Source organism: Mchenga conophoros, linkage group LG15 (assembly GCF_057382185.1).
Source record: "Mchenga conophoros isolate Kocher_MC1m ecotype Shallow Benthic linkage group LG15, M_conophoros_male_GT1.1, whole genome shotgun sequence".
NCBI classification, from domain to species: domain Eukaryota; kingdom Metazoa; phylum Chordata; class Actinopteri; order Cichliformes; family Cichlidae; genus Mchenga; species Mchenga conophoros.
Window position 1 is genome coordinate 8,396,328 of NC_140540.1, and position 23,935 is coordinate 8,420,262.

General features: G+C 40.5%; 1 protein-coding gene across 10 annotated transcripts; it reads left to right on the plus strand.

Moving 5' to 3' along the window:
* map7b (microtubule-associated protein 7b) lies at positions 1–23,899 on the plus strand. Of its 10 annotated transcripts, none has more exons than XM_085246267.1 (20): positions 1–119; positions 10,846–11,016; positions 11,214–11,291; positions 11,868–12,031; positions 13,025–13,142; positions 13,539–13,640; positions 14,107–14,217; positions 15,324–15,419; positions 16,538–16,657; positions 17,730–17,902; positions 18,703–18,845; positions 18,990–19,213; positions 19,292–19,442; positions 19,537–19,708; positions 20,351–20,455; positions 20,541–20,591; positions 20,689–20,713; positions 20,834–20,960; positions 21,047–21,225; positions 22,243–23,899. In XM_085246267.1, exons 1-20 carry the CDS (start codon positions 74–76, stop codon positions 22,251–22,253), a joined length of 2,367 nt encoding a protein of 788 aa, XP_085102393.1. In that variant the 5' UTR covers positions 1–73; the 3' UTR covers positions 22,254–23,899. The 10 variants fall into 10 exon arrangements, with proteins under 10 accessions (XP_085102393.1, XP_085102388.1, XP_085102389.1 ...); XM_085246262.1 differs by lacking the exon at positions 1–119 and adding an exon at positions 3,518–4,265 and having other exon boundaries at positions 20,692–20,713; XM_085246263.1 differs by lacking the exon at positions 1–119 and adding an exon at positions 3,523–4,265 and having other exon boundaries at positions 17,754–17,902.
* Positions 23,900–23,935: the final 36 nt, after the last annotated feature.

A 23,935-nucleotide genomic window follows, 5' to 3' on the forward strand; every position in this document is an offset into this window, starting at 1 on the left:
CCGGTCCCGGTGTGTCTCAGGATCATTCCCTCGGGTTCCTGCCGCTGATCCCTCTCAGCTGACGTCAGGAGAAATGGCGGACCAGGATGGCAGCGACACATCTCCTCCGGAGTCCCAAGGTGAGTTGTCACCAACAGGAAACTTTACTTTGACAAAACTTTTTTCTTCTTCTTCTTAAGGGGGAATAACAGTTGTGTGAAGTACTGAAGGGTGCTTGAGTGGGTCTGTTTTTGAACACTGACTCTGAGCTAAAGAGAGACTCGGAGCCGGTCGGTCACGGGAGTGGGATTAACTATCAACCAACTCACCCAACCGGTTACTTTACGTTTACCAAACACGACTTGTTACGTAAGCTGCTGTAATACTTATTTATTTATTTATTTATGTTTTACCCCTTTTTTGTGAGTCTGTGTTGTAGCTGGTAGACATTTTGAGCTTCGGCAGACACCTGTTGCTTACAATTTGTCACTTCGTCGAAATCCACCTTCAGCTGACGTGACAGGTGAATTAATGAAAATGAGCCGCAGGTTGTTTTCGGGATGGCATAGATAGAATGTGTCTTTAGGCTACAGCTTTGTTCTCTGGCTCTCACAGGTGGATTTATATATTCTTTTGAACTTTGAGTTGGCTTATTAATACCCCAAACATGTTCATTTATACTCTCGTTATTCATTTTTACAACTTAAAATGGCCACGTCGCCTTATAAGTGCATTTTTAGCTTGTAGGTCAATGTGTGTATAATGTCTTTGGAGAAATAATACAACACATACAAACTGTACGCCTGTCAGTTCCGGAAATGTCACCTATCAGTGATCTTGTAAAAGTATGTAAAGTATGTTGGGTTTTTTGGCTGCCAAAGGGCAGAGATCTCCCGTATCTTACACCCCTTTGCTTCACTTTTAGCCACTCCTCAAATAGTAACGATATAGCAGGTGATTCCCATTCACTCCTAATGGCAGAGCTGTAATAACTAGAGGTGGGCGGATCGACCCAAACATCGATAGTATCTGGACCAACCCTAAGTGTTGGTATCAGATCGATACTAGCATGAAAAGATCGATACGTTTTTCTGTCCAGTGAATTAAGAATTTTTTGGAAATGAAAAAATTTTTTATTATGCACTATGAAAAATGTTTTAACTTTATTCTGTTGACTATTGCATCTATTTTATTTAAAGGCAATAGTGCGCTGAAAAAACAAATGCTGACCAAAGTGCTTTAGACATGGGTACATTTACTTTCCAGGTCTCAAAAAAAGAAAATTTCAAAATACATGAAAAGCTTAAAGATGTGTGGTGTATTATTAATTAATTATTGTGGAAAGCAAAAATCCCAGTGATTTAGTGTTCATTTAAATGTGTGTCCCTTATATAAAGCTGCCTTCAGAAGTTAAAAGTATCTGTTCATGTTAATCCACAGTGCATCCAGGCAAAGGTCACCACCTTCACTCAGTTTTTCTTGAAAATGTATAAAAAGTAGATTAGTTTAGATGAAGGGTTTGGATAGGTGTGAGAGTCCCTTATAGCACACAGAAAGTTGCATAAACAGTATTCCAGTGCTTTTATAAAGACCTGGAACCCAGTTAAGTATGCAAAGAATTATTGCTGCATGAATTACAGTAAGAGTGATTATGTTCACGTACTGCGACACAAGCAGCCCTGACAACTATATCGTAGGCAGAATGGGTGCACGGTGGGCATGACCTTTTATTGATTTGAATGAGTTGAGATTACTTACTTTAGGATTACATAGCATTAAGCTCAGCTGTTCCACAAATGTCCCCTGCTTTGACCTAGCTTGACCTGCAGTTAGACAGCAACTAAAGCCACCAAGAGTCATACATACAGATACAGAGGATGAGACACTAAAAGAAAGAATTCATATTTTAAATTTATTTTGCAGCTCACAAAAAAATTACTGCCAATTGCCTCTAATCCATGCATTGTAACACTGCACAGATTAATTAATACATGTTGTTAACTCTGTATTTATAAAGAGGTACTGCAGCTTTGATCCAATCAGAAAGTAAGTTCCTAAGATGTGGTTTATCTCCTGTCATTACTACCTGCTTCCCAAATCATCCTTTTTGCTGCTTTGTTCATGAGTTGCCCTGCATTCTGCCTGCACAAAAAGTTACTTCTGTGGGTGATTGCGGTGTTTTCCCAGATTCGCTGTCAGTTTGGCCATCCATCACACATTATGGGATTTTCTAGAAATTTAACTCAATACTTCTGGGTTAAATTTGCATACAACTCAGCTGTTATACTTTAATTGTACACTATGTCAAACATTATGTCATTCAGGACCCCCAACATGTCAGACCCAGGGTTAGCAATTAAACTTAACAATAAACGAAATCTTTTTTTTTCTTGGTTTCATTTTACTGTATTCAAATGTCCATTCTCTTCAAATGTCTGTGTCTAACACACACATTCAGTAGGTGTGAGAAGGGTGTGTTACCCATCCTATCAGGTTAAAGTCTGAGTGTAGAATTACAGCATTGCTCTCTCCTGCAGGGACAAAGATCAGATTGCTCTTTCATGAATGTGTGCGTTTGTGAAGTGTGAGCTCTCTGAGGAGATGAGACAGCAGGACTTGTCCTGAATTCCTTTATATAGTAAAGGAATAGTGGAAAAGGTAGTGGTTTGGAATTATTTTAGGAAATACTTAATGCTTTTTCTTATGTACATATAAAGTAAAAGAAACAGTGGAGTTGTAACTTTAGTGGCTATGTTGCTTTTCACAGCATGCAAGCTATCGCACTTGTTTCTCTAATCTCCATATTAGTTTAGCTCAAGGATGCATTAACAGTAATACAAGTTGAGCCTGGTGTTTGTACTGTTACTATCCAGGCCTTCAAAGTTTGAAATACTCCCCCTTTTATTTCACCCTCCCTTTCATTGCATCTGCCATATTGTGTCACCTTTTAAAGGTTCTGAATTTGGCTACAGAGCCAAGCAACAATAAAGTTGCACTGCAACATTATTGTAGATGCAGTGCAACTACAATAATGCTCCTTGGTTAAATATTGATGTGCTGCGTGTTGTTCCTTCTGCATTCTTGTGAAGCTGCAGCAACATATGAATGTTCTCGCTCATCGTACATCGCCGTGGCATCCTAAATGGCTGATGGCTCTTTAAGTGGATGGTGGGGTGGGGCTATATACCATGTGCTCTCTGTACACACCCCTTCCACAGAAGCAGCTCCTGTACTGCAATATTTGATTTGGTGTGTGCATCCCTAGTTGTGTGTGTGACTGTGTACAGCACATTAAAGCGTGTCCGTCCTCTGCTCTCTCACTTCCCATGCGTCACTGGTCCATGTGCTGCTGTTGTCAGGGAAACCCTTTGCCAGCACCGGCTCAACTTCCACCACTGGATTCGCACTGAATATTTTAACAAACCCCGCTCTCCTCAGTTACTCTGTGTTTGTGTGTGTGTGTGTGCTCTGTGCAGTCACTGCCTGGGTGATATGATTCTTCTGACAAGTTTGCATTCACACAATAGACCTAGCAAGGGAGAGCTGAAGCAGGAGAAAAAGGAATGCAGTAAAAGTAGTGACAGCAGAGGCGGCATCTCGGGAGTCAAAAGAAGCACAATCCTTACAGCTCTCAACCAAGCCAGTCTTGTGGATTAAGTCTTCTTTTCTAAGCCAGACTGCAAGAGCTCATCCTACAAGAGACTCACTCACTCTGTTTTACTCTCTCTATGCCATTGCAGGGAGTATGGACTTGGCTCAATGAGCTGCTCTGTTTGTCTCTTCCACGCTCTCCTTCATCCACCACATTTACTTTCCTCCATCTCCACCGCCTTTTTTCCCCTATCTCCTTACTCATGTTGTTTCTTCTCTCTGTCGCTTCTTCCTGCTGTCTTAAAGTCAGAGCAGCAACCTGAAGAAAATTGCTGTTAGCACTAGCTATTAGCTACCTACGTCTTAGAGAAGGTGGCTTTTAGGGGTGACCTCGTCCATCATCATCCTCTGGCATTCAGGACAGACCTCTTCCCCCACCTCCCATCCTCACCCAGCATCACAGGGTGGGATGGGACGGGGTTGGGTGAGTTAGGCTGGGGCTCAAGGGTTAGCAACAGGGTAGGCAATGCCAGATAGTAAAGGACGTGGGGAAAGAGGAGGTGGAGGTGGGTGTTTGCAAGGGAAGTGGAGGCTGAGGAAGCGAGGTAACCGTTCAGCTATCCCAGCACTTTTCACCATCACTGAGGAGGAGGAGGTACAGAGACGAAGAGATGCTTGCAAGAGAAAGACAAAAGGTATGGATGAAAATGAGAAAAGAAAATGAGAGCAGTGTAAACTACATTTTCTCCCTTAAATACTGTGATGTTTGCGCTGACAAAAATGTTAGAGAGAGTGTGTGTGTGTGTGTGTGTGTGTGTGTGAGAGCGAGAGCGAGCATTATCTGGGGCAGAGAAGCTCTTGGGGCACAGAGATGTTTAACCAGACTCCAGAGAGTCGCAGCAGTTTAAAGAAAGATCTGAAAATGTGGTCCATTAAAGACAAATGTGTCTACATGCAAGGCTAATGATGTTGAATAAAGAGGTAGGAGTTGATACCCCTAGCAATATGTAGTAATTGTTTGATTTGTGCACAGTTTGCTTTTACAAAGGAAAACTCCTCTAAAACTGTGAAGCGCAGCCATCCAGAGACAGGCGCCTGACAGGTGTGATGAGGAAGCACAGTTTTACTGTTTGTGTGAGTGAAAATCAGCTGACAGGGCAAGATTGACTCAAGGACTGCAGATGAGAATGGAGGTGCGGCTCACTGTACATGTGATCTAAATGCATTAGTAAGCAGAGCAGTCGGGATGCTATTACAGTTGGAGCAGGCATAAATGTGCCACACGTTAGCTTTCCCTTTTCACACAATTCAGAAAGATATAGTGTTAGATTTAATTTCATGCCTTATCTAATGTTGAGATGATGCTGTGACCAGTGTTTTTTAGTAGAAAGAACAAAGCTAGATGGTTTTCTTCAAGTAGTGTAGTATTACAGACTGACTCTACAAATCATGCATATGCCACATTATATATAAGGAACAAGACAAAGTGGCTAGTTTCATTTCTAGATAATTGCATTTCCTGTTTGAATCCAACCATCTCATGCTGAGGGATGTGTAGTTGCATCATGGAGCAAACATACATGTAAGATATGATTGAAACAGGTGGAAGGAGAGAAAACTGCTGGGTTTACTGTGAAGTCTGAAATTGTGAAGGAGCTGCTTTTTTTCACAGTTATCTTTATTATGAAGACATGGTGGGTGCTGTTGATTGGACTGATTCAACACACGACTGTTAGACTAAACTGATTTGTTTTGTCTCAAATAGTTCTTTCTACTTTGACCTTAGCCTGTAATTTCTCAGTAATGGTATGGACTTCATTACTCATGTACAAGTCAAATGGTTGATGGAGCTATAAGAAGTGTGTGGATTTTCATTTGCCATTGATTGTTAATAGTAAACAAGATGACTTTATTTGAGGGCATTGGTTTGTATGCATACTCTAGGCCCGCGGACTAATTACATTTGGCCCGCGAAGCCATACCAAATTGCTATTAGAGCTGGCCTACTGGTATTATACAGCTAATATATATATTGTTTAGTATTAAGTTTTGCTTGTTCCATATTCAGTTTTTCAGCAAAACGTGTTTGAGTCCATAAGAAAAGATTCATTCTTATATCTGGAGGAATAAATATATTTCAATAAATATTAACGTTAGCCTGCGACTTTGTTCCAGTTTTGAATTTTGGCCCATTGTGTATTTGAGTTTGACACCCCTGCTCTATTGTCAGTGAAAATTTGTCGAGCAAAAATTTGTACTAACAAAAACTTTTGAAGATGGGAACATTCAAAATTTTCCAGTTTTAAATGACAGAGTTTTCCTCTCATGATCTGATTTGCAGCTTGGCCCTGCAGCAGAAGCCAGCGTTCTTGCACCTGTTACCCAGGCCTGAGTGCCTCTCCTAGAGCTATAAAGGAACACTCCCATCCCTGCCCCCCCCCCCCCCCCCCTTTTTTTTTTTTTTTCCCTCTGGTGGTTGGGGCTTACAGTTTAGCTTAGCATTAGCAGCAGCTTATCCTCTCAGGCTGAAGGGAAGGAAAGGAGCCGTACAGCGTGCTATCCGCTGGCCTGGACAGCGGAGCATTAATCGCTAACTCTGACCATTTAATCTGACTGGCAATGAATGCAGATAGATTGGGGGTGGGGAGCGTGCATGCACATACACACATACATGCAAGCAACAGAACGGAGGGAGGGGCGGGCAGATTAAACGGTGACACTCTCACGTATCACTCTCTGTTACACACATACTCTTGTTACACAAATATACATGCATACACATGGACAAAAGGATGGGGTTTGGAGAGCTGCCACAACCTGTCTCACACACTGGCTCTCAGCAGCAGTGACACCGACCACAGCTGACCTCTCACTCTTTCTCTCACCCTCTCGTTTTCACTTCCCATTTTTTCTTACTCTGGAAACAGTTGAGTTTTGGATGGATTTCTTTTGACTGCCCTCTTTGCCCCCCCCCTCCACCTCACTGCAACATGGATTTCATTGGGTCACTCTTTTCAGTGAAAGATGCTTTCAAGAAGTAGGAATGTGGTTTCTGGTCCTCCGATTCGACTAGTCAGAGTGGGATGCTTGCCAAGAGCTCAGCAGGTGCAATCTTGGAATTATGAACCACAATCCAGGTAAAGCCTTAAACCCAGAATTTTGTTTTGCCTTTATTTAAACTATTGAAACAGCGCACAAAAGAAAGGAAGTGACAAGACTGACTTGCAGCAATGGTCCTGTTTGCTAGGAGTTGAAATATGGGACTTAGCTGCAAGTTTGGGGTTTTTTTTAGCCCTTTTGGTTAGCACCATAGCCTCTGAGCTATTGGGTCACCTGTGTCCTAAACTTTTGCTGCCAAATCCACACTCATCTAGTACAAGGTACTTAATTGGGAATGAACAGGACTACAAAAGCACCAGCATCAGTATGCTTTGGATTTGGCTTTGTCCTCGAATATTTCATTTGAGATCAAACCATTGCCATAGTGTCAGTTTTAATACGAGGTGTTTGCTGTCAGTTCAGATGATCCATGTTCTTTTTTTTTCTAAATGGGCTTCAAATGGGCTGGGGTCCTTAGGGACTAATTAAAGCGCTATACAAATACAGGTCATTTACCAAAGATTCAAAAGGATATGTGTTAGCCTAATATGAATTTAAACACTAAGAACTCATACTCATAAAGACATTGCTTAAAATCACGTCAGCTGGAGTGAAACCAAAATATTTTGTACATCTGTCCTAATCTTTTGAATCTAGACTTTTGTATGACTTCAGGTTTAGTATGTGTAGATTCTTATGTTCCTGGTTAACAGTTGGTTGAAAATATGAAAGAATCTTATATAAAAGTGTAGCAAAAGGTGGTGGACATGAGTGTAGCCAGACATTTATTACTGGGAAGTGGAATTATGTCACACATGAAACTGACTTTGGTGTGTTTGCGAAGGCTGTTAAGCTGCTGTCTATTGCTCACAAGCAAATATGCTCGCTGTTATTTGAGGTTTGTCGGTTTATGACCTCTACAACAGATGGGTGAGTCTGTGAGACGCAGTAAGAGGATATAAGCTGCACAAGTCCAACATATTAGTATTTTTTCTGTAATATTTTCAGCTGAAAAAACACAGACAGTGCAGATTTGCGATGTTATCATGACACTGCGTCATCTGGAAAAATGTTTTGAACAAAGGAAACAATGAGAAGATGTATGAACCAGAGATGTGGAGATAAATTTTGTCTGGTTATCAAATTCCACTGATTGTTATAAGTAAAAGGCTTTAACTGCTTTTCGTAACTATATTGTACAACATGCATGCACCTTTTTCAAAGTATAGGAATTGAAGGAATGCATTCGTTCTCCATTTACTTTTATCTGCAAATGCTCTGAAGGACATCTAGCTCGGAGTTACAGTAAATATTTATGAGGTAAATCAAGTTGTGTAAATATGGGCCACATTGTTAATGTCAAAATTTCAGTTCCTTTATTCCAGTAATTTTTTAATAGTTTAAGAGGCAATCCTCTTTTCTCTTCTTCTTTGTATTCTGAATATTTCTGTGAGAGTGTGGTTAATTGATTAAACCGACCAATTGTTAATCTTTTCATACTTATTCCTACAGATGACTGTTCTACTTACAGTTTGGGTGCGAGAGGCGCGGTACACCCTGGAGGAGTTGCTAATGTTATTTAATTTCACATGGGATGAAAGTGTCTCTCTCTTGTCTTGACTTTTTTAAGAAGTGTTATTTCTTATTATGTAGTTTTAAGTATTCCCAGCTGATTAAAGTGAAGTGCATAAATTTAAGCTGTCAAATTAAAGAAACTGGTTGTGGTCTTTGACAGTCGCCTACTGGCTCATTGTGCGGTAGTCCACTCGGATCATTAAAACGCCCACTCCATCACAACATGAAACTTGAAGTCAACTTGTATAAATGAAAAGGCTCATTACTTTTCCTTTTAATGCATTTGCAGGAGCTCCTGGCCTTTCATTCAGACTTGACTTCATCTCATTTAAGCCATCTTTTTTGTTTACCCAAAAGCCCATTCACGTATGTCTCGTTAAGTATCTGACTTCAGTGTATTATCCTCATCATTCAATAAACTGAATCTTTTGTTTGAGGAAAGGGATTTCAGGGGAAGAGAATAAACAGACCAGACTTGTTTTTACGTGGCCCAGTCCAGCCTTTCCTCTCATAACAATAGCCTATATTAAACCACTTCCAATGCCAGTCTACCCGAGGCAGGGCAGACCTATGAATGCTTGTGTACACACCTCTGTAGATGTTCCATAGACTGTGACATACAATCCGTCTGCAGCTATGCCCTCACATCCTTGGTCTTTGTGATTCACCCTAAAAACCTCTCGAGGTGTTTGGATGGAGACGTTAGTGACAGTTTAGATTCATAAGACTTTCTGCAAAACAAAATATCATAAATTACCAAGTACAGTGAGAATAAAGTGAAAGGAGGAAACTGTTTCTAATATACTAAAACTGATCAGCTTGCAAATGAAAAACGGCATTTGAAAGTAGTAGTTAGTGGAACTTGTTGTGTTCAGACTGATGTTCTCTTTTACCTTTTAGGAGGAAGAAGGTTCAATTTTTTTCTCAGTCCTTGATCAAATCTTTATCAACTCTTAAGCCACACCTCATGCCCTTACATTTTGCTAGGAAAATGGGGAATTGTTGCAGTGAGTCAAGAGAACACATGCAGACATAAATGGAAATACAGTATTAGGTTTGTGCAAGCTTTTTTTGTAATTTTCAGCTGTTGTTAATCTAGTGTAGGTTTTTTCATTGTTGTTATTGTTGTTGTTTTAAGGCCTGCCACTTCTTTTGTCCTCACTGCACAAAAAGCTGCGAAGCTTTTTGACTAATAGCAGTTTTTGAATCACCTTATTAGTGCAAAAATATTCAATTATGCCTGTCAGACTGTTATGAGCTTTTATTTTTTATAGATTAAAATAAAGAGGAACAGAGTGTTTTTGTTACCAGCTGGTAGTAACAAAGTCCCCAAAGATACAACTTTAAATTGATTTTAAAACTGAACGATTCATAGGTCAGTGTTAAGTGCCTTAACAGGCAGACACACAAACCTCTAAAATGACCAGGTAATAGAACTGGAGGGAACGAGTGGAAAAACCCAAAACAAAAAAGCAAAAAACAACTTAAAAAGACCTTCAGAAAGTCTGGAGAAGACCACTTCAAGACCACAGACAAGTTTGGCTGCTTGGAAACTAAATATAAAGAAATGAGACACTTTCGCAGTACTGTAAACAAGCCTGGAAGGAAATAGTAGCATGAAATCAATCAAAAAAGCCAGGATGTTGAGAAATGATTCAGTGTTTACTCTTAATGTTATGTACTGGTAACTATAAAATTCATTGAGACACAGATTTCCATCTGTAACTCTAGATATGAAACTTGTACTCCATCCTGTCCTCTTTCTGTAAAGAAAAGAAATAGGTGATAGAGAGACTTGTGTAGAATAGGGCATGATGGCTGTGATAATTAAAGTGGAGTCCATCTTTTTCAGTTTATCAGATTAGTCAGGGGGGATGATTTATTTTGGTCTTTGGGTTTGTGGGACAGGTTGGTCTCTGTGGAGACTGAGGAGTCTCTCTCTTATCACCACACACAGGAAAGGACTGTGTTGAATGCTTGCTTAGTACACCTACAGTATTTATTAATAGTATACAATTTTTCTAATCCTACCCGTGTAAATTTATGCGTCTGGTTCATCTGCATCAGAGCCAGTATAACGCTCTGTGTCCAGGAAGCTAACCTGAAAGCGCTGAGTCACCCTATGGTGCAATTAATCAATAGCCTAGCTGTGAGCTTGGTGGAAACACTGCAACTTCATGGCCACATCTATGAATAGCAGGAAGACAGTGAAGTGCATATTGTTTTATTGCATTTTGTTTTTCTGTTAAGCAACTCAGCAAAGCCTGAAAATGCCGGGGAGACCACCTGCAGAGATTTTTGATGCATTTGAAATTTTTTGATGGTAAACTGCTATTTCTTAAGCATTTGGTTGAATATGTTCATTTTTATTTTAAGCAGCAGTTTGTTCTACACACAATGTTCAGTTGAAGTGTTGTTGAATGGGTTTTATTTAGTGGGAAAACATTTATTACAGCTCTGGGTGAGGAGCTGTGGAAAGTCTTTCTGATGGTGCTTCCTAATGTGCAATTATTATCTTGTATTTTTCTGTATCTCTTTTCTCCCACTTTGTCTCTTCTTTTGTTGTTTTATTATGTGACACTTGTTTGTCCTTCTTTGCAGCATCGTACTCTCACTTTAAGTCAGAGGATGGCACCGTGTCTTCAACCACCCGTCCCAGCTCTGCAGGCTCTGGGCAGACCTACACTCCCAGCCTGACCCCTACACCCACTCCTACACCTAGTCGCACCACCAACAGCAACAGCCCCAGTAACAATGCTGGCACCAAAACAGGTGAGTCCCACATACATTACAGTGTGTGAATGTGTGTGTGAATGGGTGAATGACTGAATGTAGTGTGAAGCGCTTTGGGGTCCTTAAGGACATTTACCATTTACCATATATTTCAATGAGATTAGTTTGTACCGTGTCTCAGCATTGACTGTTTTATGTCAGGCCTTTAACATTCTTCACTGTTGTTTGTGCTGCAGACTCGCTGCTCTTCAACAAGATTGACGAGAGACTTAGGTTGGCCCGTGAGCGCCGGGAGGAGCGTGAAAAACAGAATGGTGAGCGTTCTTGTGAGTTTGACAGAGAAAAGAATAAAAGTTATCTTTTTTTGGGTGTTTTTTTTTTTTTGTCTTTCCCACAACATATTGTGACTGAACTTGGTTGGTAGCTGTGGTGAAGTGCCAGTTTCTCTGGCTGTTACATAAAGGCTAGGTTCAAGCCAGGCGGCCTGTTGCCATGGATTCCGTGTTACATAATGGGACAGTCCATGGGACAGCTTTCAGAAAGGCTGGTGTTTTGGATATTAGAGGGTGTGTGTGTGTGTGTGTGTGTGTGTGTGTGTGTGTGTGTGTCAGTATAACCAATATAATACAACAGATGGCTTTTTGGAAGTCATTGCCTATTTATTCATGTTTTAAGTGTGGGTTTTTTTTCACACTGTTGTACACTGGTCGCACCTCTGGTCCCAAGTAAGGGGCTGAGGCGTTTGCGTTGTGTTGAGAGCTAAAGCTTTTTCATATGATCCACAGCTGACACATCACATTACTGCTATAAGCCTTTTCGTGCTGTGTGCAAGTTGCCTGTTTTTGTTTTCTTTTTTCAAACAAATTGTTTATCATGTTTACATGCGCCAGCTGCCAAGGAGGCCCAGTGGCAGGCCCGTGAGGAACGAGCCAGGCAGCACTATGAGAAACACGTTGAGGAGAGAAAGAAAAAGCTGGAGGAGCAGCGGGTAAAGGAGGAAAAGAGACGGGCTGCCGTGGAGGAGAAACGTCGGCAAAAAATAGAGGAAGACAGGGTACTGACGCTCCCCTCGTTCACAACTGTGCATCCTGAGTGTTACACTCGTGAACACACAAAGGCTAACCTCTTACCTGCCACCTGCTTCCAAGTTTTTTCTGAAACACCCATCCAGGGAGGATGGGGGGACATGGATACTGTATTTGTGTGTTTAACCACTCGTTTTCTCGTATAAAAAAATGTAAAGAAAAATTGCAGATCTGTGAAGTAGTCATAGATTTCCTGTCCAGCAGTAATTAACTTTACAGCGATTTGACGTTCTAATTAAGTTGTTGATTTAGTGAACTAGAACATTGATGTGTCAAAGATCTGTAACATGACACTGTAGCAGCACATGTTGATGACTTTGCATAAATAGTAATAATAAATCTGGATAGTTTTTTTTCTATTGATACAGTAGGTTTTTAACTTTTTACTCCATAAAGATGATATTTGACAACCTCACCTGTATGAGGTTTGACATCTCAGTATATAGCTGAGATGTCAAAGGGTAGCTAACTTTTGATGCACTCAGTCATTTTATTTTATAAGCAGGCCTGAAATATGACAGAAAGCACTCAGTTCAAACCGCTTCAATGGTTACTCTCAGTAGGCTTTCAACGAGTAAAGAGTTACATCTTAGTAGGAAATTAGGTTTGGATCTAAGTCTTCATTTTATAGGAACGTTATAAATTTAGAAACAAGGACTGTAGGAGAACAGGGAAACTACTACTACTGCTACTGGGCCACCAGATGCCCACCGTACCTCAACTTTCAGTGGACTCCAATTTCTACAGCCTAGAAAGTGTCTATGGTTCCTCAGCTTTAGCTTTAGCACCAGCACATAGGTTGGCATTTCTTTCATTCTATCTGCCATGTATTGCTACTTTGGATGCAGTCAAAGCACTCCATTCATTCAGAAGAAATGAAGAGAGAGAATTTGCTTAGCACTTGGTATGTCGGATGGCTGTTTGTTTTTTTGCCATTGATGTTCTCGTTGTTTTGACTGTAGGCTCGTCATGAGGCAGTGATTCGCAGGACTATGGAGAAGAGCCAGAAAACCAGACAGAAGGCCAACCGTTGGTCTTGGGGAGGGATTCTGCAGACAAACACTCCCTGCACAACAGCTGGTACTCTTACATATATCACATATATAACACAATACCTGTTAACACACAGCACAACACACCATAGACATAGTCAGTTGTACAGCCATTTTTTTCCCCCTCTGCATTGGTGCTCATACACCTGATGCGTGTCTCTGTCAGTGCCTCTCTTGTATAAATATGTCTGCCTGCCTCTGCGTGTCAGTATTGTTCTGCCATGTTTATATTTGAACTTTTCAGATCCGCTGCCCTCTGTTGTTACTGCATATTCACACCCTTCTCTGCCTCTCTCTCTTTCTCTCCCCCCCCCCTTGCTCTCAAATTCAAACTCTCTCTCTCTCCCTCCCACTCTCGGCTCGCTCTCTACCTGCTCTACACTCTTTGTTTTCTCTGCCATTGTCCTTTCCCCTCCTGGCCCAGGTTTTGTCGAGTCAGCTTTCCTCTATCCACTCGACCTTGCTGGACTGGAGCACATGCAGAGTGCTTTCAGTCTCTACTACAGATACGGAATGACATCCCAATGTGAATATAAAAGCACTGTGTGGGTTAGCTGGCTGGCGTTAGAACGCTGGCTTTAGCACTGTAACTGTTCAGCACTGTGTTAGCTCATTCTCTTTAGTTTTCATGTAGGCCAGTGTGAATGGCACGACATGTAGTTTTGCTATTTCACTCGCATGTAGCAGTTCACGTGTGACGTAAAGTTATATCCCCAGGCACAGGATCATTTACTCAAGCCATTTTAGTTTTATTTTAGAGGACATAAGACCCATTTAGCACTAATCTGTTTTTAAATATCTTTCCTGTCTTAGCAACAAGTTGGTAGTTTTTCATACCTAACCTGAATTAACCAAAATAGAGAAACCCAGAGAGATGACTGACTTCAGCTCTCTTTCTTCCCCTTTTTCTCTCCTTAAATTTCACCAATTCAATATAAAACTGATATGCATTTGTCATGTTTTTTTTGTTGTTGTTTTTTTTTGTATTCTAGATGCTGATAGGCGCTCAGTGTCCACAATGAATTTATCCAAGCATACAGACCCTGTCATTACCAAGCGCCTCTCTTGCTCCTCTGCCACACTCCTGCACTCACCAGATCGAGGTAATAAATATACACACACAAATACAGTTCATTACATCCACTGGCAATGGTCAGCTTTTGACTCCATCTTGTATAATTTGCCATTGTTATGAAGTAGTCTCTTGTGACAGGCTGTAAAGCACTCATTGTTTTATTGTGATTAGTTAATTAGATTTGGGATGTTTATGTGACTGAAACACACTTTTTATGTTATAACTATGTATTGTGTAGCGTGTCATTCCCATTTAGTTAATATGACGCTAAATCCAGCAGAGAGTTAACATAGCTTAGTTAAAGAATGGAAGAGAAACACCAGAATCCAAACTTAAATCAGATAACACTCTTAACAGGAGAAGATGAAATATTATTACAATGCAGAAAAATTTTCACTGCTAGATGTCAGAAGAATTCTGTTTTCATATTCCTTCAATGTCCTTCCATGGCATGAAAGTCTGCAACTTCTCTTCTGCCTTTGCCATACTACATATGTGGTCGGTCTCCAGCCAGATAGGTAAAGCGTGATTAGTCAGAAGGAAGGTGTCCTTCTCGGTCACTGTATTCAAATATGGTGGGGTATATTTTAAATGGATTAATTCTAAGTTTATGAGAATGCATCAATTTTTTGGAAGATAATGAATAATAATGAATGTATATTTGTATATTTATTATATAATGTATATTTATGAGTACTTTATCATTTCTTTCTTATGAAATAGCCTAAAAACGTCAATAACTGTACCTTTAATTGGACACACATACTTTTTAGGTGAATTTTTCCCAAATTTACAATAAAGCTACACTTCAAAACAGAAACCATTAAACAGGCCCAAGACGGTGTGAAATATGAACAAAGTAAAATAGGAAGTTATTTGATTAAAATGAAGACAAAAAGAACAATAAAACTGAAAAACACTACCGGTAAATAAAAAATTTGCCTTATGCTAAGCTAAGCTAACAAACTGCTGACTTGGTCTGTTTTTCAGATGTTAGACCTAAATGAATCCTTGCATGAAGTAATCAGCAAGAAAGCAAATAAGCAAATTTCTGAGTTTGAGCTTTTACTGAAGTCATTGTTGAAGTCTAACCATCGGGTCATGCATCATTTGATGTTTGTATGCTGCTGACAGGCTTACAGATGAGAACAGTCTCCTCCCCTGTCATAAACAAAGCTCAGTCCAAACCCCACCTGCATCAGGGAAAGACCAGCCAACAGAAAAACACAGGTTTCTTGTGGAAATTTTTTTGGTCTCTTATACTGTTCCGACTATGTTGCAAGCAACAAAAAAGATCTTGGGCTGGAAACTGTAAAATAATCTGTTACTTTTGTAGAAATTTGTCAGTGTAAAATTTTAAATGTAATATTCTGAAAAGAGAAACTTTGATTTGGAGAGCCTACCATGACATGACAAGCTGATCTAATATCCTTTTATGTATAAATATACATTATGATTATTGAAACAAATGCCCACAGTCCAGCACACACGTGTTGGCATTTGTGCATTTCATCTGAGGGATCAAGATTTTTTTCTACCCCCCTCTAACGTGACCCCTTTCTCTAATCCTCAGTAGGATAATCTTTTTGTTTTTGTGGGAACACTGTATGCTGTTTTTATCCTGGCTGTAAAATTGGCACCCACATTAGTCATAAAATTATAATTATGCTCTTGTTCCCATTATTATATTATCAGAAGACACCGCACACTGAGGCACTGTGAAGCATCACTCAGTGAATTCTAAAAAACTCTCAAACATGAATGTTTTTATATATAAAGTAATAGAAATATAAAAACCCATTTATTGCTACAGTTTTCAGCCCAGATGTATCTTTGACCTGCATGCTGACACCTGCAAAGCACTGCACGTTTTGTCTCATACTGTGCCGGATCTCCTTTAATTGGCTTACTTATCAGGTTGCCGTGGAGATTAATTAATTAAAATAGCCTTTTTCTCCGAACTACCTGAGGTAAACTGAAAGCTTTTTGCTTGAATGATTTCCCAGATAAATTGAAATTTCTTGAAGATCATTTTCTTAAAAATGACATGTGTCCTTTTATCTTGCACTGTTTGTCTTTGCCCTTTTGTTTGCTCTTCATACCACGGTGTTTGCTGCCTCTCATAATTAAACAGATGCATGAAGGTGTAGGTGTGGCACGGCAGTCTGTGCATGCTTACAAATTCACTTTATTTCTAACCTGCAATGCTTGACAGTGTTGGGAAAGGGGGAAAATGCAGTAAATATGTATAATTTATAATCTGCTTTGATTGTTTGCTTAGGCAAATAAGTGGGTAGTTTGTATTTGTAGCTCTTATCAAAGCTCACATGTCACATGCGTGTGTTCAGGACTGCGCCGCCTTCCACTGACGCCATGGGAGAGCAACATGGTGAACCGCCTGCAGCAGCCAACACACTCCTATCTGGCCCGCAGCCGCAGTGCAGTGAGTCTGTCAGGAGACCAATCAGGTAACACGCAACACTGATTTTATAAAACAAAACATTTAAAGCCCTTTGGCTCTTTAGATCAAGATTCTCTTGATCTAAGGCAGAGGTTTTATTAAAAAGAGTATATATACTCTTTTATGCTTGGTCTCTTGACCCAAGCAGTTTCGGATGCTAATCTGATTTGCCTGGACTTAAAGCATTACACTGTCTGAAACTTCCTTTAACAGCGTGTGTCAGGCACCCAAAGCTCACGCACACAGACACACATGCACATACGTCCCCCAAAACAAATAAAGTGATCTGTTCAGGAAATCTTCCTCTACTGATGCCATGCCTTGTCACAGCAGCAGGGAGTTTTAGATCATTTGTGTGTGTTCCATCATTGTTTACATTAAGGGAAAGAAATAACTTCTGGGTGAACTACTTGAATTCACTCACTCTTTTCTATTCTGCCCTCTTTGATACATTCAGCATCATCTTCAGCTGGTGAAGAGCATTTCTTACATGTATTTAGATGTTTTTGTTTCTGTGTGCTTGCTTGCTTTGTATGGTTTTGGGTCTATTGTGTGGATAGCTATAGTTTGTTCTAACTGGGTGACAAAGTAGAAATGCTTCCAACACTGGGACTCTTTATAGCAAGTAATGGTTTGGCAAACCATTCCTGATCTAAATATCTTTAAGCGTATTGTGTTACGTTTTTTTTTTACTAACCCTAATCAACCAACCAAATCCTTATTTTGTATCACATAGACAGTCTTTGTCAGACAGTGCCAGGTGATGGTTGCAGTACATTCGCAGCTGTTTGCACTTTTTAGTAGCACTAATTCTTTCTTTCTTTCTTCTCTGTTCCTACCATAAATATTCTCCTCATTCCTCTCAATCCTGCGCTGGCTTCTTCAACCCATGGCTTTCCTTTTTTATTTATTTATTTATTATTCATCTTGATTCCTTCTCATTCCTGTCTTTGTTTCCTGATCCTTTTTCCTCTGTGATCCATTTTATCCAACACTTATTGGTGTCCTACCAATTCTCACACTACCCCAATCAATACCTTCAAAAACACTGTATACTCCCACCTTATACATCACCCTAGCCATGCCTGTGTGTCCTCGCTCAGTTTCCTGCCACCCCATGGGCTCAATGTCCTTCAAGGCCCTGCAGGCACAGCCACTGCCTCACTGTCGCAGCCAGGAGAGGAACCTCAGCAGGGACGCAGCTTCCTCGTCTTTAAACACCCCGCGCAGGAGGACAACCGGAACAACACAGGTAGATTTCATCAGCTCATGACAAAATATCTGGGAAATAATATTTGTGAACAAAAAGCAACTCATCATTATTTCCTGCTACTGATATTACAGAACGTGTTGACGTAAATCTTTTTTTTTAAATCATTTTTTTTCAAGCACCGAGTAACATTTAATTCTTCTACTTCTTCAACTTTGTCATTTTCAAATTGATTATGTTTCTGATCAAACAATATAAACAATAGATTAGAGTATCTGTCATCACACACACTTGCATCCACTGTTCATCTGCTTCGTGACAGCTTATTATGCCGTTAAGATCTCAGAAAGAAGGCCCCTTGTATGCCGTGCATCCCACACACTAACATATCACTGTGCATGTGAACTGATAACTCTCACCCACTCCAGAATACCGCTGGTGTGTCATTCATACAAGGTCAGTGAGAATGTACAGATAATGGATGCAGTGTGATTTTTTTTTTTTTTTTTTTCTCCAAATTAAAAAGACTGTTTTTCATTTTGTGACCTGTTAAATGTGTTTTGTTTTTTCTTATTTTGTTTCTGAGTTTGGTGCCAGAGGTAATCTAAGCCTAACCCTGTTACTCGTCATCATATTGTGTGGCTACTATCTATAGGGCACCTTCTAAACCATCCAGTTACCTTTGTGTTGCATTAAAGGACATTTTTCTGGAAGAGCAGTTTTGATGATAATGTGTTGTTTGCTTCCCTGGGTCCTTACTTGGTGGTGTTTTAAAAAAAAAACTGCCTGTTTTGACTCGTGCATGTTGTCTTTTGTTTTTACCGTATCTCCTGAACCAACAGCGGCAAAAAGACCGTGACAGTGTCAGGAAGTCATGGAGCAACCTGACACTTCCACTTGCTCCTGTTCTCTCATTGCCCCCAAGCAAGCGCTCCTCTTCCCCAATCAAAAAGAGCGGTAAAGTGACAGCACCCTCTCCTGGCAGGTCAGTTACATTTGATAAATGGGGAATATTTTGAGCTGAAATTGAGTTTTACAGTTTTATTTGAAATGTAACGTGGAAGTTATTTTGCTGATATGCTCGAATGATGACTATTTTTAAAAAAATATATACTTCCTTTGCTCACAGACCTCCACAGAAACCAGTGGGGCGACCTCCAACCCCCAAGTTACTAAAGTCTCCAGGGGCAGAAGATCCTGGAAATCTTCGTCCTGTCAGGATCACACCTGAGAGTTCCCACCCTTCAACACCCAGAGGAGAGGAGGATGATGAGCAGGTCCTCAGCCCTCCTCAGCCTCGACCTCAGCCACTGGGTCAGAACAAGAGCTCAAATGAGCAAACGGCAACCAGCGGTGAGTTATGAATCTCTCACCTGTTTCACAGCTACAGTTTATTACACTGGTCAGCATAACTTTTATGATGCCTTCTAGAGAGTGTAAGCAGTCCACCAGCTCACAAGCCTTCAGCGGGCACCACAGACCCGGAGGAGGCGAGTCGTATCCTGGCCGAGAAACGACGGCTGGCCCGCGAGCAGAGAGAGAGGGAGGAAGAAGAGCGCAGGCGACAAGAGGAGCAGGCAAGGTGTGCAGGCTGGGCTGTGTGTGAGCATGTGCATGAGAGGGAGTGTGTAGTGCTGAAAGGCTGCATCATTTTTGACTTGGTTGTGTCTCACCAGATTAGCAAAGGAGGAGTTGGCTCGCCGAAAGGCAGAGGAGAGAGCAAGGAGAGAAGAGGAGGCTCAACGCCAGGCCGAGGAGAGGAGGAAGAAGGAGGAGGAAGAGGAGAGAAAGGCAGAGGAAGAAAGACTTCGGAAAGAGCGAGAAGAGGCAGAGAGACTACAGAAACAGGTCTGAGATTACAGATGTTTATGTTGACTTGTTTTGTTTTTATGTGGTTGCCACAAATGGCAGCAGGTCTGCTGCTGGAACTTTCAGCCTGTTCTCATTCCCGGGGTGTCAAATACAGACCTGATGGTGATGCAGAGACACACACAGATGTTCTCTTTAGCATAACTACAGTGATGCGCCAGGTTATGGCAAATTACGAGACACGTCTCACTCCCAAACTTCATATGGATGCTTGTAAAAGGCTTCTTGGCAATGTAAGGGCACTGATTGGCAGGAATCACAATTTTTCAATGTGCAGGGTTAATGTTGTCAAAAGGGAAAAGTCTGTTTTTAAACCTAACCAAATATATTCTGCTGCCCTAAACTCTCAAAGGGAACATAAACTGTACTTTCCAGGCAAAAGAAAAATGTACTGCTTATGTATTCGCCCCAATTCCAGCCTCCTAAATCACACTTTGAAGCTCTTTAAAACAGACCTCTTATATCTGAGAGCCCATCATTGCAGCTCCAGGTGCATCCAGGCTTTAATGGGAGAGTACATCCTGTGTATATCTGTGATATGCCTGCTACACACTCGAGGGCGAGAACACGTTGGAGCACTATGGACCTATTAATAAGATGAAATGCTTTTGTGTACATTAGAAAGAGGAGGAAGAGGCTCGACAGAGAGAGGAGGCAGAGCGACTGAGGCAGGAGAGAGAGAGGCACTTCCAGAAAGAGGAGGCTGAACGACTGGAGAGAAAGAAGGTAACGTGACCTCACATTATAAACACGCATAAATTGCAAGGTACAGTGTACATTAAAGCATTTTTCTTTTTTTCTAACCCTCCAGCGTCTTGAGGAGATCATGAAGAGAACACGGCGTTCAGAGACAACTGAAAAGGTAAAGACCAGAGGGAAAATGGAGTAAACAAAAGTGTAACAACTATCCAACTGAACAATCTTTGAGTATTAATTCCTTTTTTTCATTTCATCACCAGAAGGTCAGAAATGGAGACAATGCAGGTAATTTAATATACCGTTTTTATAATTACTTTTGCAGTAATATATCTTTCAGATTGTCGTCAAAACATATCCTCTGCAGTTGTTGTTCCTGACACCAGATTGATTTTCTTTCACCATCAGTGAACCCGACCTCTCCTGCTGCGTCAGCAGCAACTGAGACACCAAGACACAATAGTAACGGCAACTTAAGCCAACCAGATCCCACCCCAAACCCCAACACCACAGCACTGAGCCATCCTGACCAGAGGTACAGTCAACAGCCATGATATACAACAGCCATACTGCTTGTGATGTCATCAGGTCTGACACTGTTATTTTTTTTTTGGTTTTTAGGGAGAATGGGGAGTTTGAAGAGGTGCTTGTACTGCCTTCACATTCCAGGTTGTCTCCTCCTGAAGGAGAGGAGGAGCAACAGCAGGAGGACAACAGAGTTCCTGTCCTAGCCTTCTCAGAGAATGGTCTACTGAAACCTCTAAGCAGAGTAGACGATATATCAGCCCAGCAGGGAGCAGGTGAGAAGGCATCCACTCTCTGATTAGCCACTAGTTCCTACATTTATATCCCATTACTCCCCACCCCCTTCTTCTTCCTCCCTTAGTTTCCTTTTGATAAAATTACAGAGACTGTCATTCATTCTGGTCACTTCTTGGTGTGTGTGCGCATCTTGTCTTTACAAACCTGACTTGATGAATAATGTCCTCTATAAATTTTGTGACAGTCTTCTGAGGCTCTGGTGGGCTCTTTGCAAGCTCTATGAAAGAAACCTCAGCAGTGTCAAAATGATGTCATCGGGGGTATCTCAGATTGAGGCATCACATTTTATCAAAAAATCGAGTTATTTAATTTTTGCTGGACTTTGAAAGATGAGGGTGTCTTACAGACTGGGACGGGACATCCTGGGTGGGATGCATCTTCTCAAATATTTCTTCTTTATGTGTAACTCTAGTCTTACAGAATAACTCTTCAATCAATTCTTGTAAATGAAAGCATGTACAGAGACATCACTGTGGACTTTCAAAGTATCTAAGCAGTTATGTTGAAGTAGAGGTGTAATTTTCCCATGGGGTCAAATGAGAAACTGGGACATTTGTGGAGAGCACCAATAAGCTTCTGAAGATGTCTTTTTTTTTTTAAATTTTAAAAAAAAGTTAACAAGAAGAAGAACTGTTTCGAGCATCACTGACCAATTAATTTTCCCATTAGGCTTAAGAGAAACCAGGACACCAATAAGCTATTGGCACAGAATTGATTGAGCAGACCTGAGTACAGCTTATTGGTGCAGTCCTCCACAAGTTTCTCACATGGCTTCATCGCTGCTACAGGCTGCTCTGTTTTTGTTTGTTTTTGTTTTATTCATTTTTGTTTCATACCAAGAAGCTCATTCAGATTATGAAGACTTAGTATTGCACTTTCAATATAGTAGCTCAAGCATTGCAAGTTGAAAGATCATATTTTATTTACAAGGAAGTGAATAAAGAAAATATATTATATGTCCTGTGCTTTAAATTCTTTGTACCTTTGATTTGCAGATGTTGCCTGATGCCCTGATGCAACATGACGATTCCACACCCACAGACATGAAGGAGAGGTCAAACAGAGAGGTGAAGTACAGAGCTGTTGGACTGAATCAGTAGGACAACTCTCAGCACTAGATTCTTCCTTTCTTCCTCTCCTGTGACAGAAGAGCACTGTTCCCAAAGATGGTGTCTCCAAACATCTTGCAAGGGCATCACTGAGAGAGATTACTCTTCCCTCATCCTGCACTCTGTGGGGCAAAGCTTGTTTTTCTGTATCTGAACATGATTACACTTGGTCATCATGTATGTTCTGTGTATAGCCACAGGTTTCCCTGATTCTTAAATGAATGTCCTGAAATCACAGCAGGGCATTGAGGCATTGAGTGTGTATAGTCTTGTGATGTGCGTGATTGAGAGCGCGAATGAGAAACTGACAAAGATGTAAAAACTAAGATCAGCTGTCAGTCAGCAGCTGTGATACTTGAACATTTTTGAACTATTTTTCTGTAGACAGATTGTGATCAGCGATGGGACTTTAGCTCAGGCCCCAATCTAGCTTCGTTTATGAATTTTTGTCTCTAACTGGAACCTTATGGTTCTCACAAGGTAATATTTCTGCAGAAATGTGAGAAATAAAGTGTGCTACAGGAATAATATCAGTGCATGAAGTTGTATTAAGACTAATGCAAAAAAAGGTATGTCATGTAATATACTTTACTGTTTCTACAGTGTTTAAACTAGGTTATTACTGGGGTGGAACAGGTGCTGGAGTATTATGACTTTAGGTTTAATAATGACAAAAATGAACATACTGTCATCTGAAAACTGAAAATGTAGGGTATAAACGTCAGATTTTTCTTCAAATTGCTGTACAGATAAAATGATTTGTCGTCATTGTCTTTATGTTCAAATTTACAAAAACGTGCTTCATTATTAAGTTATGCCCTTTCATTCATTCACATTTTAACCCTGTCACAGTTGCACCTATTCTACATCCTGTCACTGCCTGTAAGCCACTTTTTTGGCCAAGTAAATCCAAACTGGATTGAATGAATTTACTGATGTTATTGTTAAAATAATCAGATTTGTTTCCAAGGATTTGACAGATGCTGCTAATTATGACATTCCTTGGCCTTAACATAGTGTAGAAGGAATGATGTGACTTTGCTTCATGAGCTCAATCGTTTTGGCCCTTTGCCCAAACTCCCCAGTGGCTTTTTTTGAATTCAGTATGAATCAAATATTTGTGTCACGCAGTTATAAATAATGCAACTCATAATTCATACCACTTCTCACTATAGCAAGACAAAAGGTGGAAATTACTAAATTTCTAGAAGCAGGCCATTACACTTCATTTTCACTCAGCTCCTACAAATGATCTGCATTAGGGTCCTCAGACTTGAGCACTGTCTAACAGTACCACTAAAGAATAAACTTGTCTTGATTATGTACTGCAGGACATTACCAGCAGTACACATGGCATGCTGTTATATATTTGATGCTATAAATGTAAAAATGTATATTTTATTACTACCACAAAGATTTGAATATAGCCCTTTACTTCAGAGGAAGCATGAGGTGAGCTCTCTGAATCATTGTAAAAGTAAAATCTCTACAACTGCTGCAGCTGTACTGCTTCAAATGAATAAAACTTTTTGAACTGGTTACCTATTCAGTAATTTTACCTTATTTTGTTTTTCAAACT